At 47.4% G+C, this 16,463-nt stretch overlaps 1 protein-coding gene across 1 annotated transcript; it reads left to right on the top strand.

Annotated features, from left to right (window-relative positions):
• The first annotated feature begins 2,800 nt into the window (after window positions 1–2,800).
• Window positions 2,801–4,951, top strand: Eif1 (eukaryotic translation initiation factor 1). The gene is made up of 4 exons (NM_011508.2): window positions 2,801–3,012; window positions 3,518–3,681; window positions 3,800–3,901; window positions 4,169–4,951. The coding sequence occupies exons 1-4, from the start codon at window positions 2,982–2,984 to the stop codon at window positions 4,211–4,213; spliced, it is 342 nt and encodes a 113-aa protein (NP_035638.1). The 5' UTR covers window positions 2,801–2,981; the 3' UTR covers window positions 4,214–4,951.
• The last annotated feature ends 11,512 nt before the right edge of the window (window positions 4,952–16,463 follow it).

The raw sequence follows: 16,463 nt of genomic DNA on the forward strand, positions 1-16,463 counted from the left end.
TAGGGAGCTAAATTATTTAAATCCCAATATTTTTTTAGAGCCCTTGCTCCATGGCACATCCTGTATGCAAAGCATTTGGGAAACAGAGTCAGAGAATAAGGAGTTAAGAGCCAGCCAAGGCTGTATGACACCCTGCCTCAAAAAAAAAGAAAAAAAGAAAGAAAAGGGGGTGGGGGTGCCAATCATGTAGTAAATAAGAAAACATTTAGGGGTGTGCTGAAGAGGTGGCCCAGCAGTTAACAGCACTTTACAGTTCTTGCAGAGGACTCAGGTTCCATTCCCAGCATTCTCTTCTGGCCTCTGAAGACCTCAGTCCCATGCGTGCAGGCAAACATTCATACACACTTATCTTTACTTCTTACTTTTATTTTTATGTATATAGGTGTTTTTCGTGTGTGTGTGTGTGTGTGTGTGTGTGTGTGTGTGTGTGTGTGTGTGTGTCTGCACGTCACAAGCATACAGTGCAGGCCAGAAGAAGGTCAGACCTCCTGGGGCCAGAGTTACTGCTCGCTAGGAACCACCATGTGAGGCATGGGATTAGAACTCAGATTCTCTCAAAGAGCAGACAGTCAGTCATCTCTCCAGCCCTGAAAAAAATGAGTGCATCTTCAAAACAAAACAAAACAAAACAAAACAAAACAAAACAAAACACCTCTCAGGACTACTTGCCCAGCATGACCCTTGGACTCAATCCCCAGGACACCCCCCCCCTCAATAAAATCCTTTCATGTCCACCTTTTCCTCCCTGGGGAATGTTCTGTTTGATGAGTTTCTGCCCTGCTCCACAGCATCTTATAAACTCAGGCCACGATGCCACCGCCTTACCGGTCTTATCTAACCAGCTCATCTGAAGGAGCAGCCTGGGTCTGTGGCACTTGTCACACCAGCTCAATTCTTTCCCCAGCACCTCTCTCGACCCAGTATTATTAGTCTGTTTATTTTCTGCCTGTCCAGGAGGTCAGGGAGACTGATGACCTGTGCATAAACTGACTGTTCACGAGGCCAGCACACAAGTTTTTACTGTTGCTGTTTTAGTTTAGTTTGGTTTGTTTGCTTTAAGAGACAGTGTTTCTCTGTGGTAACAAACAGCCCTGGTTGTCCTGGGACTTGTTCTATAAACTAGGCTGGCCTTGAACTCAGAGATCTGCCTACCTCTGCCTCCTGAGTGCTGGGACTAAAGGCGTGTGCCACCACACCTGACTAAGCTTGCAAGTTTTTGTTGGAATTGTGTGGTGCTTTTTGGCATTTTTTTTCTCTGTTGTATTTGTTTTGGGCCTTTTGGTTTTTTGTTTGTTTTTTTTTTTTTTTCGAGACAGTGTTTCTCTGTATAGATAGCCCTGGCTGTCCTGGAACTCACTTTGTAGACCAGGCTGGCCTCTAACTCAGAAATCCACCTTCCTCTGCATCCCAAGTGCTGGGATTAAAGGTGTGTGCCACCATCCAGCAGTTTCTTGTTTTGAAAGTCTCATTGTATAGATCTGCTGGGTCTCAAACTCGCAGGCATCTATCTGCCAGCCTCTGCCTCACAAGTGCTAAGATCAAAGGCGTGCCCCACCACACCCGGCCTATTTTTCTGGTTCTTCAGAGACAGTAGCCAGTCTAGTACTGAATTCACTTGACCTTGAACTTTTTCCTCTGGCTTCCTTCTCCTGAGAGCTGGGATGTACCACCATACCTAGAAGTTGGCAGTATTTTTAAGTTAAGAGATTTTATATAAAGCACCCACTCTTTGGGGAGCATTTGAATAAAGTCTGACACAGTAGTTATCAGCCTCTGGTTCTCCTATTGGCCCCCACAAACCCAGTTACATCACACTTGGCTGTCTCTTTTTTTTTTTTTTTTTTTTTTTCGGTTTTTCGAGACAGGGTTTCTCTGTATACCTTGGCTGTCCTGGAACTCACTCTGTAGACCAGGCTAGCCTCGAACTCGGAAATCCGCCTGTCTCTGCTTCCCAAGTGCTGGGATTAAAGGTGTGCGCGGTGGCACTTGCCTTTAATCCCACCACTCATGGGGCAAAAGCAGACCCCATGTGGCCAGCCTGGTCTATAGAGTTCCAGCACAGCCAAAACCCTGTCTTGAAAAAACAAAAAGAAAGGTTAACTGCTTTGAAAAAAATATTCACCTAGACTCTACAAAGGCTTTACCTCACACACAGGCTTGTAGGACAAAAGGCATCCTGTGAGGCTTGGACATTTTTTTCCTGGGGTCCCCACTCCTACCTAAGGGACTACTTCCTTCCTTAGAAGAATTAATCTAAATAATAATTTTTGGTTACCAATTTTAAAACATGCTAATCCAAATGATACCCTATATAAGGTCCAAATTTTGATCACGTTATTTTATGCTGATTAAATGGCTATATCTGTGAATACGTGCAGAGAAGGGTAGGTTGATGGGTGGCTGGATCAGTCGAATTTTGGAGGACCCGCACGTAATTACCCTTTAAAGCAAATCGATCCTCACCCTAAGACCCATCTCAGAGCTAGTGCCAGGACCCCAACAGGGTCAAGATGGTAGAACGTGCGGTAGGCGCAGGCGCGCTCGAAACCTCCGCCAGTTTTCGCGGCCGCTCAGACAACTACCATGCCCACTGCGCAAGCGCGCAGGCGGACCAAGCTTTCCCTCCCCCCTCTCGCCCCTCCCTGAGTCAACAGAACATCCTTTCCAGGCCAAACCCAGTGCGCACGCGTCAAGCCTTGACTCCGCCCCCCGACCAATAGGAAGCCGCAGCGCTCGGGCGTCCGGGAGCTTGACTCCATGGGTGGGGCCGAGACGTGAGGGCAGCGCGCTGGCGTCACAGGGGCGGCTATATAAGTGAATACAGGCGCCGCCCCTCCGCCCCAGTCACTGAGCCGCCGCCGAGGACTCAGCTGCCTCCCCCTCGAGCCCCCTCGCTTCCCGACGCTCCGTCCCCCCCGCCCGCCTTCTCCCGCAGCCGCCTTCCGCAGGCCGTTTCCACCGAGGAAAAGGAATCGTATCGTATGTCCGCTATCCAGAACCTCCACTCTTTCGGTGAGCCTGGGGAAGGTCGCGCGGGCCTGGGGGGGGGGTGGCGGGGTCGGAGCTCGGAGAGCCGCCGAGCGCGGCGAGCCCATCTTAGCTCGGGCTGGAGGGGTGGTGATGCCCGTGGAACCGAGATCTGCGCCCAGGGTCGACCTCTGAGGGTGCCCGGAAGAAACGGGTGGGAGGTGAGCCCTTGGGCGGGCCCGGCGTCTCGGGTGGCGCATTTACTAATGGCTCCTGCCTCTCGGCGAGCCACACCCGCCCCCTCCCGCCACCCCTGCGTCATGTCCTCTACGTCACCGTCGTTGTCTCGGAGCTGGGAGGGAAGGCCCCGCCTCGGGAGCCTGGCTTCCGGTAGGTTGCATCAGCCGGGTGGGGCGCTGCCTGCCCACTAGGTCTCTCCAGCACGTGATCAGCCTTGGCGGGAGGGCTGGCCTAGAGCAGAAAGCTAGCTCTAGTACTGGCCAGTTCCCGGAGGGACAACAAAGGACACCTCCGGATTATTTCTTCACAGACCCCTTTGCTGATGCAAGTAAGGGTGATGACCTGCTTCCTGCTGGCACTGAGGATTATATCCATATAAGAATTCAACAGAGAAACGGCAGGAAGACCCTTACCACTGTCCAAGGGATCGCTGATGATTACGATAAAAAGAAACTAGTGAAGGCGTTTAAGAAGGTGGGTCTGCTGTGGAGAGAGCACGTTGTATGGTCTACCAAGGGAGAGGGTGCAAACGTCAAGGGAGTCCGTGTTGATGGCATGGCCTCTTAGATGCTGCATCCTTTTGTCCTTGCAGAAATTTGCCTGCAATGGTACTGTAATTGAGCATCCAGAATATGGAGAAGTAATTCAGCTACAGGGTGACCAGCGCAAGAACATATGCCAGTTCCTGATAGAGGTGAGTTTAGGCCGCCCTCAATGCATTATGGGTTTCCTGAATTTCTAATCCTTACAGTTGAGCTTTTAAATACATGTAGACATTCCCACTTTCAAACAGTACTTGGGGGTGGCATAGGGAAGTTTTAGTAACAGTGGTCAATTGAACCATTGTGTCTACTGGGATAGACTGAAGTACTCTTCTTTATTGGGACTCCTTGCAAGGTGTATATGGGAGAATCTGTTGACGTCATGTAACCTGTCCCTCTCCCTTGTCCTCTTTTTGCAGATTGGGCTGGCTAAGGACGATCAGCTGAAGGTTCATGGGTTTTAAGTGCTTGTGGCTCTCTGAAGCTTAAGTGAGGATTTCCTTGCAATGAGTAGAATTTCCCTTCTGTCCCTTGTCACAAGTTTAAAAACCTCACAGCTTGTATAATGTAATCATTTGGGGTCCGCTTTTAACTTGGACTAGTGTAACTCCTTCATGCAATAAACTGAAAAGAGCCATGCTGTGTAGTCTTGAAGTCCCTCATTTAAACAGGTTGAGCAGTAAGCCCTGGCAGTGTCCACCCTGGAACAAAGCAATGACAAGGTTTCAGCCAAGCCAAGAACCCCAAGATCACAGGAGGCTATGTCTGACCAGAGGCTCCTTGGGGCTCCCTGGACAGAGTCCCCTGCCCTAGGAGAGTGTCACCACTTGAACAGAATGGGTAACACTGCCCCAGCTATGTCACTAGAGGGAGTCTCTGGCCCTGGTATCTGACCAGGTAGAATTCAGAAAGGGCTACCTTTCCAGAGAAGTCATGGACATTTAGTTCACCACCAGGGTGGTCTTTTGAAGCAGATCTATCCTAGCCGGGAGGTGTTGCGACATGAAGGGTGAGGCCAGCCCGGAACAAATGCCAAGCTGGTGCCATTGGCTGTGTGGCTAGCTGTAGAGGCTTCAACTCAGTACGAGCCAGTGCCATGTGAAGGAACAAGCTGGTCTTTTGGTTTTCTTTCCCCCTCCAGTTTCAATGTTATGTAATGTATTTAAATCCTTATTTAAATAAAGCTTGTTTTCAGAAACGCCTGATGTCCAGATTGCACTTGGTCAAGCTACATACAGAGAGGGATCACAAAGACAGGCTCAGTTGGGAAGCATTTACCAGAGCTGTGCCCATCACTTATCAACACAGATGGAATTCATTCTGGAGCTGATATGCTTACAAAGCAGCTGGAGCCCTGTGGCTGTTGGGCTATCTTAGTAACGTGGGGGGGGGGGCTGCTTTGTAACACTCAGCTTGAATTCTAGGGCAGGATTAAACTAGCCATGTTGGATTTTGTAGTGAATTTGATCCTGGGGACCTATATGATAGAGAACTGGCTCTAAAAGGTGGCCGCCTGACCTTGCAAAGTATTGAAGTGTAGGGAGAATGAGGATCCCCAAATGATGGTCATCCTGGGTCAGCATTTGGGAAGTATAAAGCTGCCTGTAGTCTAGTCCTTGTGTTTAGTCCTGCGTTGGAAATCCTGAGGGCATAAGGCAAGCAAAGTTGTGGATCTCAGGAGTAGAAGGTCCCCACTCCCACAAGTTCTGATACCCCATGGTCCCAAGCTCCACACAACTTTTTGAGGAACTATCCTAGTCCTATCTGTTCCGGAGCTCTTATATACCAGACTGGCCTAAAACTCCCAATCTACCTGCCCCTGCCTCCAGAGTGCTGAAATTTAAAGCTGTGCACTACTGCTTGGCTGAAACTGCTCTAAATGCTGACAGATGTCTCAGGTTCTGTTGAAAAGGCAAAGTACAGTCCTAGTACATGAGAAAATAAAATGTACACAGTAAGATAATAAAAAGCCAGGCAGTGGTGGCACACACCTTTGATCCCAGCACTTGGGAGGGAGGCAGAGGTAGGCAGATTTCTGAGCTCAAGGCGAGCCTGGTCTACAGAGTGAGCTCCAGGACAGCAAGGGCTACACAGAGAAACCCTGTCACGAAAAGCCAAAAAAAAAAAAAAAAAAGTACACAGTAGTACACAGTACTTAGTGCTAGCCCATTTCTTTTATACTTATAAAAAATCAGGCCTAATGGCACACACCTGTGATCTCAGTTCCCCAAGCCTGCCTGGGCTATAAAGTAACTTTGCAAAATCTAAAAGATCAATAGAACTGGGAATATCTGGTAGTAATAGGGCACTTGCCTAGCATTTCTGAAGCCCTAGGTTTCCATACCCAGCAAGAATAGGGAAAAAAGGGCTGGTGAGATGGCTCAGTGGTTAAGAGCGCTGACTGCTCTTCCAAAGGTCCTGAGTTCAAATCCCAGCAGCCACATGGTGGCTCACAACCATCCGTAATGAAATCTGATGCCCTCTTCTGGAGTGTCTGAAGACAGCTACAGTGTAATTACATATAATAAATAAATAAATATTAAAAAAAAAATAAAAAGAATAGGGAAAAAAAAAAAAAAACCAGCCAACTTAAGGGCTGGGGAAATGGCTCAGGTTAAGAGCACTGACTGCTCTTCCGAAGATCCTAAGTTCAAATCCCAGCAACCACATGGTGGCTCACAACCATCCTTAATAAAATCTTTTGGCCAGAGTGATCAGAGGTCCTGAATTCAATTCCCAGCAACCACAAGATGGCTCACAACCATCTGTACAGCTATAGTGTACTAATATACATAAGATAAATCTTTAAAAAAAGAAGCCAACTTAAATGGTACAGGTTCACAAACATGACTAAAAGCTAATTCAAACAGGTTCATGAACAGATCCAAGGCTGTTCAAGAACTCAATTGGCCACCTGCCTCGGCAGTGCCCTCTTGTGGCGTTAGTATAAAATACATCTTATCATACACAAGCCTTTGTCACTTGTTTTTAGTGGGCTTCTGTGTTGCCCAGGCTAACCTTGGATTCCTGAGCTCCATGGGTTTTTCTAAATTGGGACTATAGGTACAGGCCACACGCCTTCTTGGTCATTTTTAACTTTAGGAGATACATAAAACCTCAAAGCTTAGTTCATTCTACAAGACTTTAGTTATACCTCACACAAACTCTTAATGGCTCTTTTAAGTATCTGGTCACAAATTGGGATTCTAGCCCTGCCCTCCAAACAGTTTAATTCCATGGGTATTAGCTAGACAATGCCCAGTCCCATTGGACTTTTGAGGGTAGATGAACTTGAAGGTTCATCACCAAAATATAAACCCAAAACCCCAGAAAATAGCAATAAGTAAATTTGTTTTGAGACTGGATCTTACTATGTAGGCCTGGTTACCCTAGAACTTGCTCTGTGGACTAGGGCTGAACTCAAAAGAGAGAGATACGGCCAGGCGGTGGTGGCAGAGGCAGGGCGTATTTCTGAGAGAGAGAGAGAGAGAGAGAGAGAGAGAGAGAGAGAGAGACAAGACAATCAGGAATTCAAGGTCAGCCTGTGGTCCATGAGACTCCATCTTAAAAATAACCACAGGGGCTGGAGAGATGGCTCAGCAGTTTAGATCACTGACTTCTTTCAGAAGACCTGGGTTCAGTTCCCACTAATAACCATCTGTAACTCGCTCCAGAGGAACTAAAGCCAACTTCTTGACTCAAGGGCACTATCTACAGGTGGTGAATAAACATATATGGAGGCAGGTAGTGGTGGCGCATGCCTTTAATCTCAGCACTTAGGAGGCAGAGGCAGGTGGATTTCTGAGTTTGAGGCCAACCTGGTCTACAGAGTGAGTTCCAGGATAGCCAGGGTTATACAGAGAAACCCTGTCACTAAAAAAATAAAATTAAAAAAATTTTTAAAAACATATATGCAGGCAAAACAACCACACACATATAAGTGAGTAGATAAAGAGTGTGTGCTGGGGATATAGCTCAGTGGTAGGGAGCTTACCCAGCATGCTCAGGGCCAGGGCCATCAGTTCTAGGCCCTGAGTTTAATTCTCAATATCACTCCCCCATCAAAACCAAGTGTGTATTGGGAGAGAGGACCTCACAATGTGAGCCAAATCCCATGTCCCTTCTCCACGGATACTGTTGCTAAGACATTCAACCAGCCATGGCAGGCCAGATCACAGAAGCTGACATTGTCTTTAATCATTTCTATATGGTTCATTTGTGCCCATCAGGAACGATTGGTCAAAAACAGGAAGACGATGAAAAATTAAAAGTTAAGATGGGGCATTCATGTGACAGCCACTCTGTGTATCAAGCCATTGATTCTCGGTTCCTGTGAGACAAGAGGAAGCAAGCGACGCAAAGGCTGCACACTGAGCGAGCTGATGACGTAGGATAGCTCTCCCTTCACCTTGGAGACAGCATTTTAGAGCTGCTGCTCAGCCCCACGCAGCTTGTTAGACCCACAAACCTTCAGGCCTCAACCGGCCCCACTGAGTCAATGTTATCTTATCAACGTTTATTTAATAAGGCTTTTGACACACGTTTAGAGCATATGATTAGCAGACTACCTGCTGTGATCTGCAAGCTGGGGTTTTTGTTTTATTTTTAAGGCACTAGCTGAGTTTAGTAATGCAAGTCTGTAGTCCCAGCACTGAGGAGGCCAAGGCCATAGAGGAGTTTAGTGCCATTTTGAGCAATAGAGTAGGACCCTGTCTCTAAAGTTTTTTTTTAATTTTTATTTTAAGATTTATTTATTTTATGTATGTACACTGTCACTCTCTTCAGAAAAGATTTTTTTTAATGTTGATTTACTATATATACAATGTTCTGCCTGCATGCACACCATAAGAGGGCACCAGGTCTCATTACCGATGGTTGTGAGCCACCATGTGGTTGCTGGGAATTGAACTCAGGACCTCTGGAAGAACAGTCAATGCTCTTAACCACTGAGCCATCTCTCCATCCTGCCTCTAAAGTTTTTCAAGAAAGGGTTTCTCTGTGTGAGCCCGGCTGTCCTGGAATTCACTCTGTAGACCTGGTCTTGAACTCAGAGATCCGCCTGCCTCTGCCTTCCAAGTGCTGGGATTAAAGGCGTGCGCCACCACTGCCCAGTGAGTCTCTTATTTTTAAATCAAAATCCTAATCATTGGATTTTACCAAATGAAGACTTGAGAACCTGAAACTGGAGTGAGAGCCTGCTAGCTCAGAGAGGCAGAGAAAGCACCCAGGTGACCTTCCTCCTCAACCGCTGTCCCAGAAAGAAGAAAACACCCTCCTCGTCACAATCTTAAAAACCCTTCCAACTGAATGTCCCTCCTTTCTACTTCCTGTATGACTGTCTCTCTATCCGTCCTCTTGACTTCCTCTCACTCTTTACAAAAAAATTTTTATGCACAATCCCTGTCAACTGGTTGCTTGCTCTGCCACTTGATCTATATATTTAATATTGTTTACAATAAACAGAAAGCTCTTGGAATAAAGGTGCGTGCTAGAACTAAGCCACACCACAACTAGAGTCAGATGTTTCCAGTATACGATCTTAGGGTTCACTGTATGATCAGCTATCCTGCAACATTCCCTACTGTGTTTCTACCCACCATCCATGACCCCAAAACTCCCATGATACATTTGCCTCTTCAGGAGATTGCACACGGGCCAACTTGATCAACTTTGCTTCCCCAGAGGCAGGGTAGTGCTATAGCCAGCAATGGTGGCCTAGCCCATAACCCTGGCACTTGGAAAGGTACAAACAGGAAGAGCAGGAGTTCAAGGTTATCCTCAGACACATGCTACCAAGTCCAAAGCCAGCCTAGACCACGTGGGATCCTATCAATAACAACAACAACAACAACAACAACAACAACAATAATAAATATGAAAGGACAACATAAATCCCATTTGTCTCCATTTAAGGACCAGGCCTGATTTTGAAAAGAAGGCCATAGGGCACCAGCTCCAGAAACAGACCAAAAATCCAGAAACAAGGTCATAAAACCCCCTCCCAAAGAACAGCCTGGGGATAACCACAAAAGTGGGGAAATACCTTCTCTCAGAATGGGCCAGCTGTGCTGGGCAGCCCTCTCTCATCCTACAGTTAGAAGATCATGACATAGGAATGCAGACCTGTCACTCCCTAGCACCCACCAATGTAATTTTAGATGACCTAATCCTTCTAGAGAGATCCCCCAGTTTCCTATAAGAAGGCCTGTGTACCTTTGTCTGAGGTTGCCATTTTGGAGAATGGTTGACCCCTGCATACTGGTGGTTTCTGCAGAACAAACACTCTTTGTCTTTGCATACTATCTGAGTATGGAGTCTTCCCTCAGTGATTTTCGGACCCTTACAATAGTAATAACAGTAAACAATAATAATGTTGAATAAATGGAAGAACATTTGAATGACAGTGGAGGCACATGGACTCTAAGCCAGTAGGAAAATCTGAGACAAAGGGTCCTGAAGAGTGGCTGACCTTAAGCAAGGTGACAGACAGGCTGCTCAGAGACAAGAAAAGAAGAGGTCGGAACGTGGGCTCAGACATCTGTGTTAGCAAGGAGAGGCAGGCGCTGATGGCCTTGCGAGTGAAGAGGAGCCAATTCACTTATGTTGCCAGGCAACAATCCAGTGGCAGATAATTCGAGTTGAATAGAGTGGCCGCTTCTGGAACTTTCTGTAGCTGTGTTTTACAGGGAGAGACCGACAGGAGCTGGAGAAAAGACGGTGGTGGCCTCTGCCCGTCGGCCAGGTTCTGAGCTACACAAGTACATCCATCCCTATAGCCAAAATGATCGACCTGGTGAATAGACAGTAAGTTGGGAGCCAGAGAGATGGAGGAACCAGGGGTCACAGCAGAGATCCACTAAACAAGAACTGGGCTTCCAAAGAGGGCATGGGAGAAAGCGCTGAGAGCCAAGAGAGACAGACAGCCACCCCTGGACTCCTAGAAGACCCACTGGGTTTGCAGTGCAGCTCCCTCGTCTAAACTGTAGGAACCAAACCTGGTTAAACCTCACTTCCTCAACCATCTCTGAACTGCTCTGAGAAAGGACACTCCAGCCGCACAGGAACCTTTCAATCGGTTTTCTCATTTATGCATTAAGATTATTTTCTTTAGGACAATGACTCATCATACAGACCAGGCTGGCCCGGAACTCACTGAGTTCCTGCTGCCTCTGCCTCCTGAGTGCTAGAGTAAAACACATGTGCCACCACACCCCACTAAAAATCTGAATTAGTATATATTAATTATACGTAATAAAAAATTTCATATGACATTTGTGTGTGTGTGTGTGTGTGTGTGTGTGTGCATGTTGGGAGTTTCTCTGTGTGCCCTTGGCTGTCCGAGAACTTGCTCTGTAGACCAGGCTGGCTTAAAAATCCCAGAGATCCGCCTGCCTCTGTCTCTTCAGTGCTGGGACTGAGCCACCACGGCCAGCTTGTCCTCCATTTTTCTTTTATGTTTGAAATTTTTTTTTGTTTTGGTTTTGATTATGTATAGGTAGGGAGCACAGCATTGTATGCAAATGATTGCAGGTGGCCACAGAGTCTAGAGATGGTTGGATGTCAAGTGCTGCCAGACATGCGTGCAGAAATCCAACTCAGATCCTTGGCAAAAGTAGTAGGTAAATCTTAAATACTGAGCCATTTCTCCCCCCCCCACCACCACCACCACCACCCCCGCCACACCCCCACCTTTCAGAAAGATTGGCTCTTGCACCGGGCATAGTAGTGCGAGCCTTTATTCCCAGCACTTGGGAGACTATGGCAGGTTCTGTGAGAGACTGCCAGAGCTGTATTGGGAGACACCGTCTCAAAAAAACAGAGGGAGAAGCCGGGCGGTGGTGGCGCACGCCTTTAGCAGAGGCAGGTGGATTTCTGAGTTCGAGGCCAGCCTGGTCTATAGAGTGAGTTCCAGGACAGCCAGGGCTACACAGAGAAACCCTGTGTCGAACAAACAAACAAACAAACAAACAAAACAGAGACAAACAGACAGAGAAACAGAGAAGATAGAAACTTTATCTTGATAGGTAGCTCAGGCAGTCCTCAGTCTCTCAAACAGCCTTGATCATATGTGTAAAGTGCCATGTGCACTAAAGATGTATTGTACAGCAAAGCACTTCAGTCGTGGAGGCAAAAAGGTCAGGAGTTCAAGGTCATTTTCATCTAAATAGAGAGTTTGAGACTAGGCGAAGCTCCATAAAACCCTGCCTTGTAGGACGAGTGTGGTGGTACAAGTCTTTAATACTGGTGCTCAGAAGGTTGAGGCCAGCCTGATCTACATAGCAAGTTCCTTGGACAGCCAGGGTTACACAGTGAGACCCTGTCTCAGAACCGAGAGTCTGGCCCTAGAGAGATGGCTCAGCAGTTAAGAGTGCTGGTTGTTCCTCAGAGGCCCCAGGTTTGCTCCCCGGCACCCCCATGGCAGTTCATAACTGTAACTCCAACTTGAGAACATCTGATGCCTTCTTCTGGCCGCCACAGAACCAGGCATACAGGTGGTGCACAGATATCCAAGCTGGCAAACAGTCATATTCGTAAAAATAAAACAATAACTTCCCACGGTTTGGTGAGATGGCTCACTAGCTAAAGACACTTGTTGCCAAGCCTGAACTCAATCCCCAGGACCTAAAAGGTGAAAGGACAGAGGTGACGCCTGCAAGCTGCCCTTTGACCTCCACTCTCACACTTCGGGCATGCATAGCCACACACATGAAAAATAAATAAATGAATAAAATGTAGTAAAAATGATTTTGAAGAAAAAGTAATTTAACAAACAAAAATAAGGGCTAGAGAGATAGCTCAGTGGTTAAGGGCACTGACTGCTCTTCCAGAGGTCCTGAGTTCAAATCCCAGCAACCACCTGGTGGCTCACGAACATCAGTAATGGTATCAGATGCCCTCTTCTGGTGTGTCTGAAGACAGCTACAGTGTACTCACATACATAAAATAAATCTTTAAAAAAGAGAGAGAGAGAGACACACACACACACACACACAAATAATAACAGAAAAATAAGGCATATGCCAGGGTGTGTTCAGACTAAAGGCAAACACTGCATTTTAGATAATGCACTTCAGCATCCTCAGATTTGGGTAGCCTGGAGTTCCAAAGCATCCTTCACTCGGTCCCTTCTCTCGCGCAGCTGCTCATGCTGCATGCAGACTCCTGTGCCTGAGTCTGGCCTCATCCCTAGGATCTGGTTTGAGGATTCCCCAACCTTTGCCTGAGAAGCACACCTAAGAGACGCAGGTGGGGGAGGAGGGAGGGGTGGGGGAGGGGGAAGGGGCTGGATGCCAAGAGAGGCTAAGGAAAGGATGGGGTAACCATGCCCTCTCTGTATGCTCCTAGGCTTCTGAAAGTGGGCAAGAAGGTAGGTATCTCTATCTCTGCCTGAGAGCAACGTCCCGGCTGCCATCCCTGTGCCCCTCCACTCCCACACAGCGGATAAGATGCCCACATAGACGAGCTTCTCACAGGTGTTCCCATAGTTCCATCACGCCCTCCAAGCCCCAGTTGCCTGGCGAGGCTGAGTCACTGCCAACCTCTCCCTTTTTCCGCTATTAAGAACTAATTAGGGAGCTGAGGCACCGGCCTGTGTGACAGCGGTTTTCGCTCATCAATAATGGTTCGGGTTGTGTGGGTGAGCAGGAGCGAGGCAGGCATGCGTGCGGGCTTGCGACTGGAGCCCTGTCTCCAGGGAACAGTCGCCCTTAGTGGAGTACCCTAAAAATGGCTGTTTTTGGACCCGTGGGCTCTCAACTCACCCAGGCAATGACAGTACTGTACATATTCTTATCCCAGCGGTGGTCTTGTTACCCGGACCCTCAGTCTAAGCTAGTGCTCCCTAATGAGAATAAATTTGGACTATTTAGGGTTTGGGTGGGTCGATTCTGTTTTTGTAGTGCTAGAGATAAACCTGGGGGCAGGGTGCACACAGGGCAAGGATTCTACTACCGAGCTACGTTCCCAACCAGATTTTAAATATTTGAAAAGTCAAGAACATTTTCCCATGGGCTAGCATCAAGCTTAAGGTCTTCCTTGCCAATCCTGACTGCCTGAGTTAAAGCCCCAGGACTCACGTGGTGGAAGGAGAGAACTGACTCCCAAGAGTTGCCCTCTGACCTCCATTCACAAGCCAAGGCACATGCATACCGCCAAAACTAAGTAAGTAAATAAAGAATGTAGAGCCGGGTTTGGTGGCATCTCTGTGAGGACAGATCTCTTGAGTTCAAGGCCAGAAAAGTTTACAGAGTGAGTGCCAGGGCAGCCAAGCAAGGGCTACACAGAGAAACTCTGTCAAAAAAAAAAAAAAAAAAAAAAAAAAAAAAGGAGGGGCTGGAGAGATGGCTCAGCTGTTAAGAGCACTGACTGCTCTTCCAGAGGTCCTGAGTTCAATTCAAACCACATGGTGGCTCACAACCATCTGTCGTGGGATCCGATGCCCTCTTCTGGTGTGTCTGAAGACAGAGACAGCGTACTCACATGCATAAAACACAAAAATATTTTTTTAAAAAAGGAAGAGGAGGAAGAGGAGGAAGGAGGGAGGGAAAGAAGGAAGGAAGGAAGGAAGGAAGGAAGGAAGGAAGGAAGGAAGGACAGGTACCTCAATCCAGAGAGACGAGGTTAAGAGAACTTCCTGCTCTTGCAGAGGACACAGGTTTGATTGCCAGCATCCACATTCGGCTCACATGAAAAATAGCCCAAGATAATTTACCTTTGGTTCGCAACTTTTTTTTTTTTTTTTTGAGACAAACTCTATGTAGTCTTAGTTGTAGACCAGGATAGTTTAGACTCAGAGACCTGTCTGCCTCTGCCTCCCAAGTGCTGAGATGAAAGGCCTGAGCCTGCAAACCGGGCTTAATTATTTGCAACATTTTAACTCTCCATAACCCCCTAATTCAGCCATGTGGCCTTGTAGACTCTCCTGTTCACACCAGCAGCCTTGGCTGGGATCCTCCTTAAGACTTCAAAGCTCTCCTCCGCTTTGTAGTTAAACTGGGTCCAGTCAGACAGGTAATAGATATTGAGTTTCTTATTTCAGTGACATCTTTGCAATGGCCTCTAAGGATTGGCACAGGGACTTACTTATTCAGTGAACCATCATTCTGCCTCCCGCATCCCTCCTCCTAGGAGGAGCTCCAGCCCAGCTCCTCTTTATGTGCATGAATTCAGACTGGGGAGAGTGCTCCCCCTCCATGGGCCTTAGTTTCTTCATCCATAGAATAGAGTCACGATGACACTAATGTCCTAGGATCATGGCACAAACTAACTGCATTTATTCCCACAGAGAACTTTACCCGCCTGTCACATGCACTATTACGACGGTGGGGGCGGGGGTCATGGGGAGGGCATGAGACTAAGTCTCATGGTCTGGTTTCCAACCTCACAGGCCCAGAAAGTGAACACAAACACCACTTAACAGCTCAGGGTTGGTTTCCAACACTGGCCTCCTGCTCAGTGGTAGGTAATGGCCTTTGGGAGGCTCAGCCTCCAGAGACTTCATTTTTGCTGCCTCCTCCAGTGGCAATTAAGTGGGGGCTTTCTCTTGAAGGACAGGAAATCTCGGGGTCACAAAGTGATGCTTTGAAGGGAATTACCCAAATGTGCCAAGTTTGTGCTTGGACTTTCTCCCACTCCCCTCCGCCCCTGCCCTGTGATGCCTGTATGAATGAATCCCATTTCACAGAGACGGCTAACTGAGGTTCAACATAGACAAAGGGAGGAGAAAAGTGCAAAATGTATTAAATTTCCACGGGTGCTGTGCAAAATGCTTCGGATATTGCATTGTCCCAAGGCCCACCCTCAAGTCATTTCCCCTACAATGTTTGGAGGAGAAAGCATCTCAACAACTAGAAAAGGGGAGAGCCAGGAAGCCTTCCCTTTTATCCAACCACAGGCCTTTGTGAGCACAATATGCAGTGCGCACACCCGAGGGAAAGGGCTATGCCTCTCATCTCTGAAGAGGACCCTTGTCATGGGCACTTTGCAGTGCCTACAATGACAGCCACCACTGCTGAATAGGAGGCAGGCTGCTGTTTATAATAATTGCCATCCTAGCTGGGGGAAGAACAGCCGGGGGCATAACCTGATCCACAGGCAGAAATCAACCTAGCTCTCTGGAAAGCTTGTAATTTCCTGTTACCATAGCAACACCAGCATCTCCATCCCCCCCAGGACGTGAGAAGAGCTGCTCTTACCATGTCCTTCCTCCCAACCCCCTCCAATACCTTCTATCTCTGAGATTTTTGTGTTTCAATTAATTACTGTCAATGCCTGTACTGCGTTTTGTCTCCTCCTCCTCCTCCTCTTCTTCTTCTTTTTATTTTTATTTTTTTCTTATTCCATCTGCTGAGTCACCGTGTCCTGCTCTGTATTAGAGTGGTTATTCACTAGAACATTTGGGTGCTGGTTGCCATGGCCACAGTGCAGCCTGCATCCTTCATCACCTGTTAATTCTCAGCAAGGCTGGTTGCGAGCGTGGGTACCACTGCCCTTATACAAGACCCAAGGGACATCAAAGCTCCTCAAGACAGGAAAGGGGGCCCAATGACGCATACATGAGAGCAAATGTCTCATCTCAGTTATGGAAAAAAAAGTCTAGAGATTGTTATAACCTTGCAAACCACATTCAGGTGGAAGTTTATCAAATAAACCAAGAAATGTATCATTTTTCTTTCCCGGTACATCTTTGAAAAAATGCCTTCGTTCACTAACCAC

This window comes from Mus musculus, chromosome 11 (genome assembly GCF_000001635.26).
Source record: "Mus musculus strain C57BL/6J chromosome 11, GRCm38.p6 C57BL/6J".
In the NCBI taxonomy this organism is placed as follows: domain Eukaryota; kingdom Metazoa; phylum Chordata; class Mammalia; order Rodentia; family Muridae; genus Mus; species Mus musculus.